This window comes from Corapipo altera, unplaced genomic scaffold (genome assembly GCF_003945725.1).
Source record: "Corapipo altera isolate COAL_440 unplaced genomic scaffold, ASM394572v1 94, whole genome shotgun sequence".
In the NCBI taxonomy this organism is placed as follows: Eukaryota; Metazoa; Chordata; class Aves; order Passeriformes; family Pipridae; genus Corapipo; species Corapipo altera.
This window is the reverse complement of record NW_020884950.1, coordinates 155,421-173,863: the sequence shown is the minus strand read 5'-3', so window position 1 is coordinate 173,863 and position 18,443 is coordinate 155,421. Positions and strand designations below refer to the sequence as shown.

At 41.0% G+C, this 18,443-nt stretch overlaps 2 protein-coding genes across 2 annotated transcripts in view; both read right to left on the bottom strand.

Moving 5' to 3' along the window:
• The window catches only part of CRLS1 (cardiolipin synthase 1), a 5,253-nt gene extending 4,961 nt beyond the window's left edge, over positions 1 to 292 (bottom strand). Inside the window, exon 1 of the mRNA XM_027662993.1 lies at positions 212 to 292. Within this exon, the coding sequence (XP_027518794.1) occupies positions 212 to 277 (66 nt within the window). The 5' untranslated portion in view covers positions 278 to 292. The remainder of the gene's footprint in view (positions 1 to 211) is intronic.
• Positions 293 to 1,287: 995 nt separating this feature from the next.
• Positions 1,288 to 18,435, bottom strand: MCM8 (minichromosome maintenance 8 homologous recombination repair factor). Its single transcript, XM_027662973.1, has 19 exons — positions 18,219 to 18,435; positions 17,943 to 18,092; positions 17,676 to 17,750; positions 17,078 to 17,160; positions 16,743 to 16,892; positions 15,904 to 16,007; positions 13,761 to 13,959; positions 12,825 to 12,910; positions 11,272 to 11,423; positions 10,088 to 10,286; positions 9,272 to 9,302; positions 8,851 to 8,991; positions 6,979 to 7,120; positions 6,176 to 6,371; positions 5,691 to 5,904; positions 4,604 to 4,813; positions 3,959 to 4,035; positions 3,302 to 3,491; positions 1,288 to 2,021 (listed from the first exon to the last, which is right to left on the bottom strand). The coding sequence occupies exons 2-19, from the start codon at positions 18,067 to 18,069 to the stop codon at positions 1,929 to 1,931; spliced, it is 2,469 nt and encodes an 822-aa protein (XP_027518774.1). The 5' UTR covers positions 18,070 to 18,092; positions 18,219 to 18,435; the 3' UTR covers positions 1,288 to 1,928.
• Between the last annotated feature and the right edge of the window lie 8 nt (positions 18,436 to 18,443).

Below are 18,443 nucleotides of genomic sequence, written 5' to 3'. Positions count from 1 at the left end.
GCCGCGCGCGGCGCGTGTGCCGCTGAGCCGCGGCGGGCGCGCGCGGCCTGCTTTTGCGGCGCTTTACGTCAGCCCCTCTCCGCCTCCTCGGGGCGGCGCGCTTTACGGCAGGCGGGCTCAGCCGCGGCGGAGGAGTTGAAAATCCGGTACCGGGAAAAATCCTTTTGCCCGCCGCTTTCCCGCCCTTCTCCCGGTTCTTCCCCCCCGCTACCTCCCGGCCCAGGCTCGCCCCTGGCGCTGTCCGTGGTGGCAGGGCGGGCGGCTGCCCCGGGGTCATCCCGTTCCGCCTGCCCCGGTGCGGAGCCGTTCCCGCACGAGCCCCGGGCGGAGGCAGCTGAAGGTTTGCTTTGCCTCGAGAGACCTCTCAGGGAGCGTGAGTGGGGTGTTGTTCTCGGCACTCGCTTTCTGCCCTCCTTTGCCCGCGTTTACTTTAGCTCGAGAGTTACAAGAAGAGTTTACTTTTCCAGGCGCAGCCCTTTCTTCGCTGCTGAGACTCTTTCCTGTCCCTCCCAGCGCCGGTAAAGGTTAATATCGGTATCTAACGCCTGCTTCCGATTAGTTAATCCAGCAGGGTGCTTCTACTGCAGGATTAAGTCCTAATTTGCAAGAAGGTGTCTCCTCTGCCGCTCCTATGCCCCCACACGCAGACGGACAGACTGACAGCTGCTGTATTTTTTTTTCAAAAGAGCCATTAACCACAACCTGGACAGAGGTGAGTGCTTGGCCCTGGAGAGTTCAGGTGTGGAACTATGATTTCTTGGCTCTCTTAAGAGTATCTCATCTGCCAAACTAGTTTTCAGATTCAAGTATGTTGGAGTAGATTCACACTAAGGCAGCCTTGAGCAGTTTAACATGTTCTTTCAGCGCTTGGATTTTGGTGCCAAATGGCTGTGGAAGGATGGTGCAGATCAGACCCTTCTGGCACTTAAATTAGAAGATAAGACAATAAAGCTTCAGTATTTCTGCTTTTTTAAATCTGTCATATCTTACTCTAGAAATAAAAGAGGGAAAGCAGAAGGATCAGCAATGCATTCTTGATTTTTTAAAAATATATTAGTCTTTGGGTCATTTTGTTTGTGTTGGTTTTTTAATACTTACACTAGAATCTTCCCATCTGCTATTTTATTGCAGCAGACCACGATTCTGATTTCATCACTCAGCACTTTGCTCTTGCTGAACACACATTCTTCTGTGTCAGGAACAGTTACACAAAGACATCCATTACTTGTTTGCTGTTATAGATCTTGCAGTGGCCACGAACACTGTACAACAGTTTTGAACAAATAATATTTCTCACATATAAAGTTTAATGAAAGTCAAAATCCAGTTCTTGTTTTACATAATAAATACTGTAATAAGGATATTTTCTTAAATCTGACTTGCATTTCCAATTAAATCTCAGCTTCAAAGACCAATAAATATCAAACTTCAAAGCAGCAAATCAAGGTGCCATTTGGTAATAGCTGTAAAAACAGTGTTGTCTCAACATGAAGGTTCCCAACTTTTTTGAAACATTTCAACACTTTAAATTCCCCCAATGAACTACAGTGCTGAAAATACAGCTCACACCATCTTCTCATGAAAGATTTCTGGGTTTAGAAGTAAAATCTGTCATGGCACTGTAATAATGTCAATGTAAACCCACACTTCCCACTCCTCAAGGATGATGAGGTGCATTCTAGTCCTACGCAGTCCCTTTTGGGTAAGCAGACCCTACAGGATGAGTCAGGCAGCAATACCATGTGTCAGTTTGTCCTGAGCAGCTTTAAAACAAGCCTGGGGGCAACTTCAGTTTCTGAAGGGAAATCTCAGCCTCAGTCAGCCCCAGTGCCTGCAGTGCCAGGCTGCAGCTCAGTGTCTCACTGCTGCAGGTCCATCAGTCCAGTGTATCCATCACGTCCCAGGGAAGTTCATCACAGTGACTCTTTTCACATTGTCTGAAGCTGATAAACCCTTGAACCTTTTTTCAAAAGATAACCCTGGTCATTCAGGGATCCAATAAAGCTTTCAAAATCAGATACCTGGAGAAAATAAAGACAAAAATATCAAATTGGAGAATGACACCTTATCTGATGTAAAGCACCATAAACCATTTAAAAGAACTCAGTGAAATAAAGTGAGCTAACAACAGGTTGGTTTCCTCAGCGAACTGTTGACCTACTAGGAGGTGGCACACCATCGGTCCCACCCTTCTGTGCTCTACTTACACACTGTTTTTACTGTAGTGTTACACAGAACTTGTGTTCTCTACTTTATGACATGCACAAAGTATGCAGTTCCATATGTATAAATTCAAGTTCTGTAACACAAGTACCTACGAAAGAAAAGCCTGATTTCTACAACTCTCACTGATTTCCAGGTGTAGAACTCTGAATGGGCAAAAAATATTCTCTATATGAAGGGAGAATGAGAGTTAATTGAATTAACTTTAAGTAGTCACTGAATTACTGATGGTCGTGGGAGAAGAGAGCTGGATGTACCATGTTCTGTCAGACAGGATTCAAAACAAATCTAGACTTGTGTACAGTCAACAGTTCAACAAGTTGGGAAACTGAAGCCATCTTGCCCCAGCAGGCCCAAGTAGGGTCACCAGGTAACAGAAAGAACAGCACCACTTCCCATAATTAATTTCTCTTTATGAAACTAATTATCACTACTTTTCACTCATTACATCTGAAATCCCATTTTAAATTGGCATAAAGCAAAAAGTAGAATTAGCCACCAATGTTTTTGTTTGGCTGCAGCCCCCTCACAAATACAGAATTCAAGTCAGTTACAGGGTAAAATACATTTGTGGCCATGTGTCCTACATGATGTTCCTATCAAGTTACAACATTAGGATGCTTGAAGCAGGAATGAAAACCCAAAACACAACATTTCATCCAGAGAAGGTCAAGCAGAAACACCATTGCACTGCTGAAATAGAGCAGGGACACCACAAGGATAAATTTGGGAACAAAAGTAGGTTTGCCCTCTGGGGAGCCAGAGGGACTAAACTATACTGAAACCAACATTGCTTTTCACAGAACAAAGCAGGGTCTTCTCAAGGACCACCTTCAGAAGCAGAATCAGCCCTTACTAGTGTGAGGAGTTGCTTTTGCCAAACAGCTGGTGAGGTTAGTAAAGCTTACAAAGGCACTTCAAGAAGACTGTTCAGCCTAAAAGCAGCATTAAATTGGTTCTTTCTGTTCACTGCAAAGAGGCACAACAGATGTGTCTTTTCTACTTCCCATTTTGCAATAAATAATTTTGACTGGTCTTGCAGTTTGCTGTTGAAGAGACGCCTGATTTCCAGACTCACCCGTATCTGTAGCTCCTTTGCAATCTGCCGGAGCTGCTGCAGGTCAAAGAGGTTGTTGTAGGTTCTTTCTGCGATGCTGTTCAGGGCAGAAATAAATCTTTTTGCTTGAGACCGATTGCTCATCCCAGACCCGTGCTGGGAACGCTCAAAGTCCAGCTTTCCAAACTCATCGGAGTAGGTTCCCAGCATGCTAAAAACAGATTAAAAAAAGATCAGCAGGAGATAAAAGCAAACACGTGTGGATTTGCTTCCTAAAACTGCTTGAGAAGGCTTTCAGAAGCCACATAGGAAACCATCCCCTATCAAGAAACTCATCGTCTAAGGAACTAACCATTCGTCAAAACTGCTTTTAAACTTTAATTGTTCAGCTGCAACAACAAAGAGTAATCACATGAGAGAAAAAAACCTTCAGGAGCCTCATGCCTAAGTTGCTGTGCACGGATAGACACAACCACTGTGATCACATAAAGGCCTAAGCAACTGTGTTCAACTTACAGCTGCTGTCAGCTTTCAAAGACAAATCCAAGTATTAGTATTACGGGCCTAAATTTGATCAAGTGATTTCTTCACTGTGTTTGTATATATGTTAAAAAAAAAAAAAAAGTTTTGAATGAATAACACCGTGATTTATTTAATTTTTCAAGCAGTGTGTGTTACCTGTATTTCATTATTTCTATTACGTCCTCAGCATCTTCCTTGGTACATTTCTCTCTTAATTCCAGCCTTGATCGTGCCTTAAAACAAAACAAAAAAACCCACAAAGGTTTATTAAAGATAGCTGATGTGAAAAAAGGCTACAATCACTCTACAAGTGCAAATTTTAGGAGCAGAGATGGAACTGAAGCCTAGAGGATTTAGAGGAAGATTTTTTTTTTGTTAGTGTTACAATGTCACCTCCTGCATACTTGCATTATTAGGCTGTAGCTTGGAGTTTGTTTGCTTTGTATTCTTGTGAAGCAGCAGATCACAAATAGTGTCATTAAGGCAGAGTGTTAGGGAAAACAGCAGCATTCTAAATTCAAGATGGGCAGCAGGTTGTTCCTGCCTGTACCTACTTTTTCTCCTTTTGAGGAATGTGATAGATTCCCTTTCCACCCCCTCAAGAGTGTTTTACTTTATAAGAGGCTTTAAGCAACAGTAGCTCTTAAACACTTCTAGGCCTCTTGCATTCTCACTTTCTTTTTTAAACAAAACAAAAAAAGCAGAGTGGTGAATAAGCTGTCAAAAATTATAGGACATCGGAAGCATCTTAGGAATAATCTCTTTGCTTTCAATCCCTGGAGTATTACAGCTTGAATTTACCTCTGTGAGTCGGATCAGCGACTCCAGCTGCCTCGTGGTGATTGGGGTACTGTCTGCTCCCTGGTTCTGCTTCCGGAGCTCGAGGTAGAATTCCTGGAGGACCTGTGCAGCCTCTGGAGATAAATTTGGATGAACGTACTGCCGGGCATATCCCACGTACTTCCTCAGCAGCTGATGTGGAATGGCATCAAAGTTTTCTCCTGTTGAGATCTAACCCAATTACAAGAAGCTTAGATTTCTGTCAGAACCCTACACAATAAAAGTTTTAATATAAAATCATCATCATTTATGCTTTATCTGGTGGAGTCATCACTATAAGGGCTTCAGTGCTTAATATATGAACAGTGTACTTGAAGTCCATACACTGTGCTTAGACATGTAAACACACACACTTGGCCATTTCAGAAGCAGCAGCCAAGATAAGAAGTGCCAAATAGTCTTCTGCAGAGCTGTAACAACCGGGAATTTGGATTTTCTCTTTTTGAGAAAGAATTCATTATATAGTTAAATCCTAACCCATCACTGCTGACATCCCATTTCCAGAAGTGCATGGGTTTAGCTCCAGCAGGAGTATTTCTCCCAAGACCTGTCACTGGACAATATCAGTTCCCAAACTGATCACTGAAGTCTAAAAAGAAATATACTTCCTCTCCTGTAATCCGTGAATCTGTTGACTTGCAGATGCCCAAGGATTTGTTTACACATGGCTTTATTTGGATTCAATACTTCACTGCATATCACGTTATATCAAATTATTATGTCCAGTCTAATTTTGTAGCTCTTTATTGAAACTTAACTCAGCAAATTTGCTTTAGAGCATCTCATGCAAAGCATCTTCTCACAACCAAAAACCCACCAGCTCAGCTAATAAATTCTCTTCCGTGTGATGAAGATGTTTTGAGCCACATCTTCCAGCAGGACAGGTCATGTTAGCTACAAGAGGCAATTGGTAGAAACAGGTAAACGCTCCCTCTGATTCAGAAGCGATTATGAGAAGAATGAGAGTGGCAGACCGAGGACATCCAGCAGGTCAGCGTCACCAGGTCCCAGTGCAGGGGTAGAGCAACAATCACAGGACAAGTCCTACCTTTAGCCTTTCAAGCAGTGGTCTGTCAGACACAGCCTGAAGGACAGAGCGGTCCTGGGAGCTGGTCCGGGTCACAAGGGCGCTGCTGCTCCCTGCCTGCTTCCCTGCCCGGATCGCCATCACGTGCTCGGACAGCAGGTGGTCGTGGTCTTCGTTGGGGGTGTCCAGCAGAATGAAAACCAGATCAAATCTTGACAGTAAAGCACTCCCCATTCTAGAGTAAAGGCGAGGAACCACACAGTGCTCAGAGAAGAGGAAAAATTATAGCAACCCTGTTCCACTTCAAATACATATAAAAAAGTCCTGTCCTGTTCATTCAGAATAAAGTAGAAAAGCAATTTCTCTCTCAAGAGCCACCAAAAATTATTAAAGTTTGTGTTCAAGCTCCAGAAAACTAGAAAGCAATTATACACAAGATACAAGACTACCAGAAACATCTACTCCTGAATGTGAACTATAAAAGCAGCATTTCAGAAAGTGCTCACTTTAAGTTCTCAGACACTGTTTTGGCTTTGTTATAATGTCCTCCAACTGGGTTTGCTGCAGCAACAATGGATGTCCGAGCTGGCAAACTGCAAACAATGCCAGCCTTGGCAAGGCTGATGCTTTGCTGTTCCATGGCTTCCAACAAAGCCTGATGCTGGTTTCCCATCTTATCAAATTCATCTATTCCACAAATTCCTGGAAGCAATTAAAACAAGACAAAGACTTACTAGAAAACACATTAACTGATGGGCAAGTGTGTGCTACAATCCAGTAGTCACTACATCACAAGTCCAACCTAGAATCCTAGGGACTGCAGGAGACACTGGACAAAGTCTCCATTTCAGCAAGGTTTGTTTTCACTTCATGGTAATGCAGCCAAACCATTATGAAGTCAGCCTGACTTGTTGATATTGATTACACATTAAAATGACCAAACAAGCTTTTTATAAACAGACAACAAATCTCATAAGCTATCTCTTTTTCAAAAATTATAAGAGTCCAGCAGCTGCCATCAAGTCACATTTCTGAACAAAAAAAAACCCCTAGTTCTTTGACAGTAAGTCTAGGATGTGAATTGCAGAACTCAAGTTTTCCTGCACCCAAGGAAAGCAGGGATCCCCTCCAGAGAAGTCACTGGTGAAGCTCAGAATTTCCCACAGTGTGGAAAGCCAATATCATACTTTAAATATACATTTTTAGTCCACTGTTAAATGACCACTGTGGTAAATCTTAGAGTCAGCAGTGCACACACTCCCGCCCCTCACATGTCATCATACAAAACCTGTGGCATTACATGTATTACCTTGATCTCCAAGCACTAAAGCACCAGCTTCCAAGGCAAAATCTCCAGAAGTGCCATCTCTAGACAGTGTAACAGTCAGGCCAGAGCTGGTGGAAGTATTACCACAAACATACACACCTCGAGGAGCAACGTTACATACTGCCTAGAAGAGAAAGAAATACTTTTTTCCCTCCCCAGAGTGAAGAATTTCATGAAGCTTATTCTAGAGAAACAATTCAAAGTAAACCCAAACTTATTTCTATTTTACATGGCCCAACTGTAAAGTTATAACTCATTGCAAGCCCAAGAGACACACTTGTGCAATGCAGTAGGAGAAACTTTGGTCACTTGCAGAACAGCCTTACCCTACTGTATTATCAAAATTACTGGGACCTTGGGCACAGCACTTAAAGCACATTTTAGAAGCATGTTGAAATGCTCAGGGACATACTGTCTGTCATGGGATTGCATGGGTTTCTGTATCTTCAGACCCCAAGGTCTGTTTAGACTAGTGTCTTGCCCTAGTGCCCAACACATGCTGCTTCACAGAAAACACACGTAGTTCTCCCCACAGCTAAGGGGTAAAGGGCAGTCCTAGTTTTCTCCATGCCTCTAGCATCCAGAAAGCAGCCTACAATTTGAAATATGAACTAGAAAAGCAAAGCATGGTAAGCTTGAACACAGACAGGTTGCAGTTAAATTTGCCTAGAACAGAGTTATAACAGGATTTTCTCAGATAATACCTATAATTACTCTGCAACAGGTGCCTCTGTTTTATTTAAAAGATAACACCCAAATACTTGTTTGGTATCAAATATGTGACAGGCACCAAGTAGGGAAAAAAAAACCCAACCAACCAAAAAAAAAAACCCAACCCAAACCCAAAAACCCTGGCTCCTACACAGGCTCCTTGGCTTTTCTCCTTAGGATTCTTTTCTCTGACACTGGTGACTGAGAGGAATCTTGTCTCAGGGTTGTGTCTGAGGAACAGAGTACTAGCTTTTCTTAAATGTTACTAAAAAACAGAAGGCCAATGTGAAAAAACCAAATCAGCTACTCTGTGCCAGAGTCCCTATTCAACGAAAAAAAATAATTTAAAAATGTGTTTAAGATGCTTGCACACAAATCCATCACTTTGGTTAAATTATTGCAAATCACATCCTAACAAAACAGGTCCACATTAGGAAGACTCAGACTTTTTAAACAAAGTATGCAATGCTGCAGGTCTAAGTGAACTCTGTCCCTCTTTCACTTCACAGTAACTATGGGAAAAGAAACGGAATTTTAAAACCATTCCTTTTAAGACAAAAAAACCCCAACCCTATTATTAACTGATTTTGTCATGGTCATGCAGAAATGCCCACCAAGATTAAAACCCAAACGCAGCAGCCAGTCCCTTTCCCAAAAAGCCAAGTTCTGTTCTAGCAACATAAAAACAGGGTAAGAGAATGGAAGTAAACCTCACTGGAGGTGAGTTACATGGCAAAAAAAATGCATTTGTTCCAAGAGTGTACCTGTTCTGACAGTGGACCAGCAAAGTGAAGATAGGAAGGAATGAACCTCCTCACTGGGGAAAAGGGTTGTTAAAAAAAATAAAAATATGGAAGGGCAAGACAACAAGCCTATAAACCTATACCTGAAAGTCCACAGGTAGATATATACTGACCAAGTATACCTGCTTTGGAAAGTGTTTTAACAGGCCCTTCTGCAAGGCTCCTTGCAAGTACCCCTTTGGGTACTATCCTATATTTGAGGCATCCTACATGAAAACATAACTCCAGCCAGGCTCAAGCAACCCCTTGGTCTTAGCACACCTATCCTACCATGATTACAAGAAGTCAAGATAACAAGGAATTAGAGAAAGACAGAGGACAGTGATACATCAAGCCATACTTGCAACATTTGACTTTTTCCTAATCCTGGATCTCCAACAACCAGAACATGTGGATCTCCTCGCACTGGGATTCTGTTCTTGTCATCCACAAACTTCTGACATCCTCCAAATAACGCCAGGGCCAAACCTGCCTTTACAATCTGTTGTGGAACATACCAACACTGATAAGTATTTGATCATAGTGACCAATACTGACAAGCTCCCTAGAATTGGCTGTAATAACTCTTTTCATTTTGGATGACTGAACTTAAAGGTATAAGGCTGCCACTTCCTTGACACCAAAAGTGACTGGGAGTCACAGTCACCAGTAAAAACAGTCCCTTACCCACACCCCAGAAAAGTTTTATAAATCCTTTAGGAGTTTACTGTGGCATAAACATTTCAATCAGAAATTGCAAGCAGAGTTGTTAAATTACTTACCTCGTGGCCATAGATTGCAGGACAAAGAGAGCTGAAAAACAAAGAACAATGCAACATGAGGGGAGTATAAATCAACACATCAGTATTAAATAATCCCTTATTCTGTCTCTCGTCACAGAACACCTTTATAAACATACAAAACTTTTAGTTGGCTGCTGCTGAATTTCCAGCAGAATCAGTTTAGACCAGCAGCATCAAATTTCTTGAAATATTTGTACAACAAGAAATGCCTGATAATAAGAAAAGACTTTCACTCGAATTCCCACCAAGACAGAGGAGAACCAGCTTCCCAGTGATTTCTGCACCTCTTCTTATCTTAATCAAGTAACTAACTGTAACTCTCCTTTTAAAGTGCTAGTTTTGCATTCTTTGACTCCACTGGGAGGGCCTGAGGGACACTTAGAAGAGTATTTCTCAGTCTGAAATGAGGGTTTTTCACACCCTAGGCTCAGTTCTTGCAGCTCTTTCCTCCACTGTAAAGCAGAGAACAAAATGGTACTTGAAACTTGAATTTGCTCAGTGAGGAGCAAAATTCATTAACTGGTTTTTTATTCAGCTTTCTGTCTCAGGGTTGAAATAAAACACAGTTAACTCATTGTATCCTTAAACCCCTCCCAAAGTCCTAACATCCCCACTGCAATAGTTTCACTTCCTCCCAAGTTCCTTACCCACTAAAGTTTGTTATATCTCTGTGGTTTCTGTTGCACAAGCCTTGGACATTTCATAGCTTTAAGATGAGCTGTCAATATGCCTGAGGGTGGTCATACTGAATCACAAGTCCAATCCTAGACCTAGTCTAGGTCTAACACAACTTACTTTACGATGAGCCTGAAGAGATTTTCCTCAGCTTGAATTTCTTGGACAGCATAGAGGTCTTTAAGTGAAAACTCCATGAACGATCTTTGAAAAGTCTCATCATCAAAATTCTTTAGTTTTTGTCCTTTACTGTTGCTGACAGAATTTGCCTCAATGTACAACAAGAACATACACTTGTCATTCTTATTTTTAGAAGCTCCTGTTAGAAAAATTGAGAAAGGATGATGGAGCATTTTTCTTCTATCATTAAGTATTCATATTATCTACAAATGGCATAGAGTAATTCAGAAATATCATACATGTGCAAAATGTTCATATTTAAGTACTGAACATCTGCTTTTCCTAAAATTGATGCAAAATAACTTTCTAATTACATTTGTTCTTTTAAGGTTTCTTCATTCACGTACACAAGAAAATATTTTGCTGAAATGGAGGGTCTATGCCAAGACAGAGAATTTTCTCCCAGAATAAAATAAGTTTTCCAGGAATTTTAAATTATTACATTATTGCAGTCAAGTAAAAGTTGAATATAAAATGTTTCCACTCAATATTTAGAGGAAAAAAAAGATGCACAGTGCAGAAGCATTAAACATATAGCTTAATAATTAATCATTTTCTGTACACTCCAATGATCATTGAGCAGAGAATGAAGTCTCAGAGTAAAACACTGCTGCAGTTATCTGCAATGTATTCTGTTACAGCTTTGCACAATATATTTAAAAAAAAAAAGTTGTAAAATTTCACTAGGGAGGACTAAACTAAGAAAGATAACAGTCCTTCACAACAATGTGAAAGTTCTCCTAATGTTTGAAGGAGACATTAAAGATTAAGGAAATAATGAGTCATAGTGAGACTTCAGGAAACAGGGATGACCCTCCTACATTAGTGGTCCCAAGATGGCTTTTCTGTCAGCTGACATCAGATGTCAGACTGGCACCTCACATTCAGGCCCGCAGTTGTGCTGCAAACCCCACCCTCTATCAGTGATCAGAGGCAGTGCACCTTTTGGGCAGCCCTCCTGTCAAAATAACTCTTCACTGTAAAACTCTGGTAACTTCTGAAGAAATGTACCCTTAATGCACTTACGACTTTGAGAGCTCAGATTAGGGGGGGTGGCTGTTCTTGTGTAATCCCTAAAAAAACCCCACCCTCAGAAGAAAGTGTTCTCAGATGATGTATTTCACCTTCCTCAGTGCTTGACACCTTCACTACCCCTGTGATCGTGACCATATCTCCCGGGACACAGCTGTCCACAAGATCTTGAACCAGTTCACACTCGATCGTGCGAGGGATCCGTCCTGCTTCCCGCTGATCATCTGCCATGAGCTCCTGCACCCTGTGAGACACAAGGTGAGTCACACACCAGTTCAGCTGCACCATCCAAGATCTGCAGCCGTTAAGCATCCAGCCAATCCCTTCCAAACTGAAAAGGGATACAGCAGAAATGCCCTGGTAAATTCTAGAAACAGCAGTGCTGCAGAAGCAGGCTTTTTCAATTCAGATTTCAATAAACGGGTGTAAATTATGCATAAAACTTAGAAAGACTCCTATGAACTCCAAGTTGAAACTCAGATTTTCTAGCACTGCTGAGCACGTTAATGTAGAAATAAGCACAGTACATGAAATAAGATGGACCCTATATACAAGAAATATGAGGTCAGACATTATAAACCCTCATAAATGCTTAATTGGTATTTTAACCCTAGAAAAGCCCAAGAAATTTCTCAGCCCATAACAAGAACAGTAGTTCACTCTACAGTTGTGAAAGGCTAGCAAAGTTTCAGTTCTGGCTCTGCACTTGGAGCTCTGATAGTTTTTCCTGAAGCCGAGTCAAGCTTTACTGAAGAAGCTGTGATAAACATCGCCCTCTAGAGCTGCTACATCAGCACGACTTCTTAAACGAATTTTTAAATTGCTTACGTTACAGAACGTTACTAAAGAAAAACTTACTTAGATGTCACTTGTCACACCAAGACTTTTGACACAGAGCATGTGAACTTACAGAATCTGAATGTCAGAAGTGGGGAAAAAGCAAGCAGAGTCCTGTTTTTTCCAAGCTGACACCCTTCCTGCCGTGAGCCAGCGGGATGAAATACATCACAGTCTTCTGAACAGGTATTATGGGGCAACAGTATTCTACCTTCCTACTGCTAATTTGACACTGTTAATTTCTGTAAGTATGGTGACTTGCTCCCCCATAGCAAAGGTCTTGCAAATTTTACTTGCTGATTAGACAAAGAAATTAGATGAATAGGCAGGTGTAGCACTGTTTCCTTCTACTGACTGTACCTTAAGGACTGGGGGACACAAGATCACTTCAAACTAAGATTTTTAACCCTCCAATTTACTTTCAGTTCATTCATGTCAACTGACACAGCTGACTGATATAACTTAATAGGTCTTTTCTAGCTGACTTATATCTCATTAAAGGGAATCATTAAGTCATAGATGCAATAAGAAGTGATCAGGAGAAGCTGCAAAGAGCACAAACTGAACATTTCTCAAAGAACTCTGTAAGGGCAGGACAAATTTCCAGGAAGCTATTCCATAGGGTAGGTTACAAAGTATACCAGTGCTCGGATAAAACAACTGCTTTGTGATACAAATGTTGAAGAGTGCTTTCTGCAAAAGAATAAGATTATTAAAATTACACAGTGTAACAGGGGTTGAGCCACCCTGTCACTTTTTGAGTACCCTGTGGCATCCCATTTTTGTGCAGAAGGGAGGATGTGCTTACTTAACAGACTGCCAGTCCACTGTAGTGGTTAAAGGAGAGCTCCTGTCAGCTGTGAAGGATCTGCCACGGCACTCGGGAACAAGGCACTGTAACAACAGGAATTCTAATTCATTCTCAGCCTTTTCTAAAATCATAAGTTGAAACTGCCTTATTTGATTCAAAAAAAAAAAAAAAAAAAAAAGAAAAGCAATAGGATTCATTATAGTTCCAGGAAAAAAGCTAGTTAAATTAGGGCTATAAATTAGCATGTACATAATTAATGAAGAGTTATCAAGCACAGACACCTGAACTCTGACTCGCAGTTGTTGGAGCAAACACAGAAACACAGCTGAATTGTATGATCCCCTTCCTGAACTGGTTTGAGTTGGGGAAGGGTACTGGGGGGGAAGAAGAGGTGGTGGGTTGGTTTTCCTGTTTGTTTTTTTTTGTTTAGTGGAGTGTTTTGGTTGGCTGCTTTGTTTTGGTGGGTTTCTTTTAATACCCACAGATGCTCCAGATAAATTTTTTCACTTGAGGACATCAGGTGACGTAAAATTACCAGGCATTGTCTTATTTCTAATACCTTTTAATGAAAATAGAAAGTTCTAAACAAAACTCACAAACCCCCCCAGTGCAGGCATAGAAAACCACCGCAGCCAGGTGGAAGAGTCTTTTTAAACATAAGCAGTGAAATGGAAGTTCAGGGTTTCTATGTATTGCTTGTCACATGCGCTGTTTCAGCAGGGCACGTTTTTTTCAAGTAAAAAGAGCCTGAAGTAGCAAAAGCTGCGTGGTATGATTAATTTTTTCCAATGTCTCAGTTGTTTAACCCAGTTTTATAGACTACATTTTTAATTTATTTTTTTTTTTCCCTTTTTTACTCCCGTTGGTGTCTTTTTCGCGCGACTGTCACAACCGGTAAGGGAAAAAGTATGAAGCGAAACGGTTTTAACTCACCTTAGTTGGAAGGGTGTACTTTCCATCAGGGAGAGGAACACTCTGAACATCTCCACACGTGGCACACACAAAAGCCAGCTTGGTGCACAGAGGCTTTATGTTGCTGACACGCACAACGGTGCCACGCAGGGCGATGTATTTGCCGTAGCAGTTGGCCCGGACGTTCTTCAGCTGAGTTAGCGGGTCATAGTTGTACACCCTGCACGAAAATTAAGCATTAACATTTTGAAAGCTTAGCACACATAAATGCAGAACAAAAAGAAACCTAAAGACCACAAAACCCACCCAAGCAAACAAACAAAAACATCCTCCTCCCAATGAAAAAAAAAAACGGTAATCCGGAAAAAAAATGGTTGGAAATATTTTGTCGGTGGACCCACGGCATAGTCTTCAATTCTTGTTCTAGAAGACATTTAATAATCTCCAAAGGTATACAGCTCAACAGCTGTACAGTTTGTTTATATAGTGACACCTCCCTCCTGTAAACAGCTGAGATTAGCAGTACAACAAACTACTTTATAATCGTGTATAATTGTCTCTTCCCATTATTTCAGATAAACACTGGAGTTGTGACGCAAAAGGGTCAAAGTTTTATCATGCCTAGGCTCCAAAACAAAGGGTGAGTTTTTGTGTTTCAAGGACATAAGGACAGCAGGTACAACACATTGCCCCTTTTTAAGGGCAACAAAGTACCTAGACAAATAAATCAGAATGAAACTTAAGAGAGAGTTCTTTATCATGGAGTGGATCTCATAAGATTGTCTAGTCCAACCCTCCTGCTCAAGCCCAGATACAAGTCCAGTTTAGTTTTGAATATTTTCATGGAGGGAGACTACACAACCTCTCTCACAGTAAAACAGTGTTCACATGGATTTGTAAGAGTTTTAATTTGTCCCTTGTCCTGTCACTGGGCCCCAGTAAGAGTAAGGCTCTCGAAATCCAGGTTTTTCCCTGCTCCCTCAGTTTAGGACCCCGAACATCACCATCACATGGAGCTGCAAGACTGTTTTAGAACCATGATCTATTACTGATTTATGGAATGCTTTTGTCTACAGGACAATGGCCTGTAACTGTCTCTTAGAATCTGAGAGTTTGTACATACCTTTATTTGGACACAGGTTTCTCTTAAGCACATTCTAATGTGTAGTTAAAAGCATGCAGTTATAATTATAAAACTGCAGAACTTAAAAATACATCATAGGGCAATAAACCCCCAAACTAAACCCACTTGCCATCCACATGCCAAAACATGCTGCTTTCCCATACCAACTCACCACCAGCAGGGAATTAAAAGCCATAATAAAAAATAAAATAATTTTTTTTAAAAAGTAATTTAAACTCAAACAGAGCTTATGCTCCCAGTTCCCCTCAGACCCTTGAAGTCTGAGATGCCATTACTTAAAGAAGTAAAGAAAAAACTTCTAAGGACTCGTTTCATCAAAAACTCAAAGGAAATCACATTTTAAAAATCATAACAGCAATTCTGTTTTTGTAAGAAACATTCAGAATTAATGTAACCTCAGCTTATTCCAAATTATTGTAACATCAGCTTCTTAATTTCAAATTGAAGTTTAGTTAGAATTAATATTCTTGACTGTCTACTAGTAATCCTTTAATAGACTTAAGCTAACAAGAAATAACACATCCTCATATGCCACTGCCAAAACATCCATATAAGGAATAATAAATATTACCAGCTTCAGCTGATGTCCACACCCTCCAAATCAACCTCCTTATTATAAAGATGTTCCTTTTGCTAACAAAAAGCTTGATCATAATTACATCTTAACTTCTCCAGCAAACAAAAATTTAAGTAGTTCTGCTTTTAATCAATACATGCTTTACAGAATAGTTGTACTACTTATAAGTCACTTTTCTACTTACAAGTTTTTTCTAGTCACAAGCTGTTTGCTCATCTTATAAACATGTTTCATTTCAATTTTTTCTTCACAAGGACAGTTTAGCTTTTGTCATGGTGAAGAAAAAAAGCAAAATGTAGACTGTTCTTTTGGAAATAGCTTCACAGAGTCAAGTCCTTCAATAAATATGTAAGGCTTCAGCAACCTGAACGGACACCGACAACCATCAGACAAGAAGCAAAGAGGTCTTACTTGGAAAAACTCAAATACTCGACACCCATTACCTGGCATGAATGAGAGGCACATTTATTATAGGTTCTCCCTCAAGTGGTAATCCTTCCTGCACCTGCAGCTCTGCAGCATGCCTTTCCAGGTCCTTGGTCAGCACCTACATGGAACAGGAAGGAGGACACAGCTGCAGTGTGCCATGTTCAGCATGGATTTGCTATTAATTTCAATTAGCATCCCTTACAATCAGATCCTCCTACTGAAGTTCTAATGACTGTCCAGTGACACCCCACTAAATAATGTTTTGCTGCTTCTGAGCAGTTTTAAGCTTTATTTTAAATGGAACTTAAAAATCAACCTATTCGTTGTGTTTGGGTTTTTTAATTAAAAAAAAAACAACAAGTATACAGTAACCTTTAATGCTGTGGTCAAAAAGTGAAGTTTCATTTGACTAAAGCACCGACATCTGAACTTGCCTGTCAACAGGCACTGAAATGCTACTGTCAGAGACATGGAGCAGTGCCAGGAATTCTTGAATCTGCTCACCATTCATCTACCAGCCATGGTTCTGCTGTGTGAGGTGGGACAGGCAGCACAAATAACTCGCAGTATATTAAAAAAAAACAACCAGGAACTAGAATTTCCAATAGGGAGTAACACAGGTGCTAGAACTACATTTAACTGCTGTAACAATGAATAAACAAAATGCACCAAGGCCAAAGGACTTTCAAAATGTGATTTTGTGGGCCCTACAGAAATGGGAGAGGTGAAAGGAGCAGTTTTAAATAAACAGTAATTTCTCATAAGACAGGAAAACAGAGATTTGGGTTTTATAACATTTATAACTTCTTTGTTGTGAGGGTTATGCTTCTATGTATTAGAACATCATATTTACCTGGTGAATTGCCAGACCCATGCACTGCAGTATTTTCTCAGGCATATCCCTTAATTCCGTAGATATATTTGGTATCGATTTAGTCAGTTCTCTGTCTTGTATTAGTTCCTTATAATCCACAAGAATACTTCCTTTTCTTTCTATTTCATCCTGTGAAACATTGTAAGGTACAAAATACCCTTCAAATTAGAAGCACGACACATCCAAATTATGTCATAAACGTTTCATGTCTATGAGGGAGGTTATTTTTGATGGAAAAACCACTCAAGATTTGTAATGTTCTTGTATCAACAATAGGTTGTTGGGGTGGGATATGTTTTGGGTTGTTTTTTTACCTTGTCATAAAGCTCAATGCGTTGCATGAAAAACTTTTCAAAGGCTTGAGTCTTCTGGACAAAAGGAGACTTGTCACTAAAAGCTAATTAGAAACATAACACATTAGTAACTAAGAGAAATAATTACTTCAGTTTCACAGGACACACACACAGGTAATTTCTCTTCCATTATTTTTCTGCATTCCAAAGCTAAGGAGGATGACAGATCTCTACAGTATCACAGTAATGTTCTATTGTAAGACCTGTTACAAAACAGAACTTTGTCCAAGATGGCACAGGACAAGCACATGTGAAAAGTCCAGTAGAGGAATGCATATTCCAGTCTTTGATAGACTGCAAGTTTTGCATGCCTAATTGAACAGGCTTTAAAAAAAAAAAATCACATTTTACACTATTCTTTTCCGAGCTTTGCAGCCCACAGAGATTACAGTATGCCACAAGACAGAAGTCTGTATTGTATTCATGGTTTTATATAACAGATACGTATTTTGGTGTTTTTCTATGGAACCTATAACTGTACAAACACAACATATACTAATTCTAGAAAAAAAAAAGAGAAATAAAATACTTGCTACATATAATTTTGGTCTAAAAGTACCTTCAGAGAAATAAAGTTTCCAGCCCTTGTAGGGAATAAACTGGTCCAGCGTTGACTGGACTAGTCGAGATTTTGCTGGGGGAGGGAAAAAAAAAAAAAAGATTAAAATGGGGATTAAAAAAAAGCGATAGTAAAACTTTTGCATTTACTCTCAGCGATTCATTTGACCGCGAGAGATGAACAGCTGTAATTGCCTAGCACAGAAGTAGGTCAAAAGAAAAGCGCTTCGGCTTCAGAAAGCAGGTGGAAGCACGGGATTTGGCTCACCAGGTTCGGGAATCCTTTTGCTCTCTCCCTTCTGTCCCCTGCCTCGCCATCCTCCTCGCCATCCTCCTCGCCACCCCTGAAAGCCTCTGCCCCGGGCGCACCCCCGGCCCCGGGGATCCCTGCTCATCTCCCTCCGCCGGCGCCAACAAACTGCGGCAAAGAAACGGCAAAGAAACAGAAATTTTACCAGAAGATACTTAATTTAAATTAGGGTTACTTGCCAGAGAAGGGGGGGGGGGGGTGACCACGCGGAAGGCTCGGCCTCCCTCTCCCTACCACAGGAAAGCACAGAGGAGCCCCGGCTGAGGGGACGAAACGACAACACGACCTCCCGCAGCAGCGGCCAGCGCTTAGCATGAGCTCGGGGCTCCGCGGGCACTTCCCGCTCTCAGGATAAGATAGGATAGGACAGGATAAAGATATGACACCATAGGGCGGGGCAGGAGCGGGAAGCGGAGCCCTCAGCGGCCCCTCCCCTCCCCGCCTCAGCCCGCGCTCCTC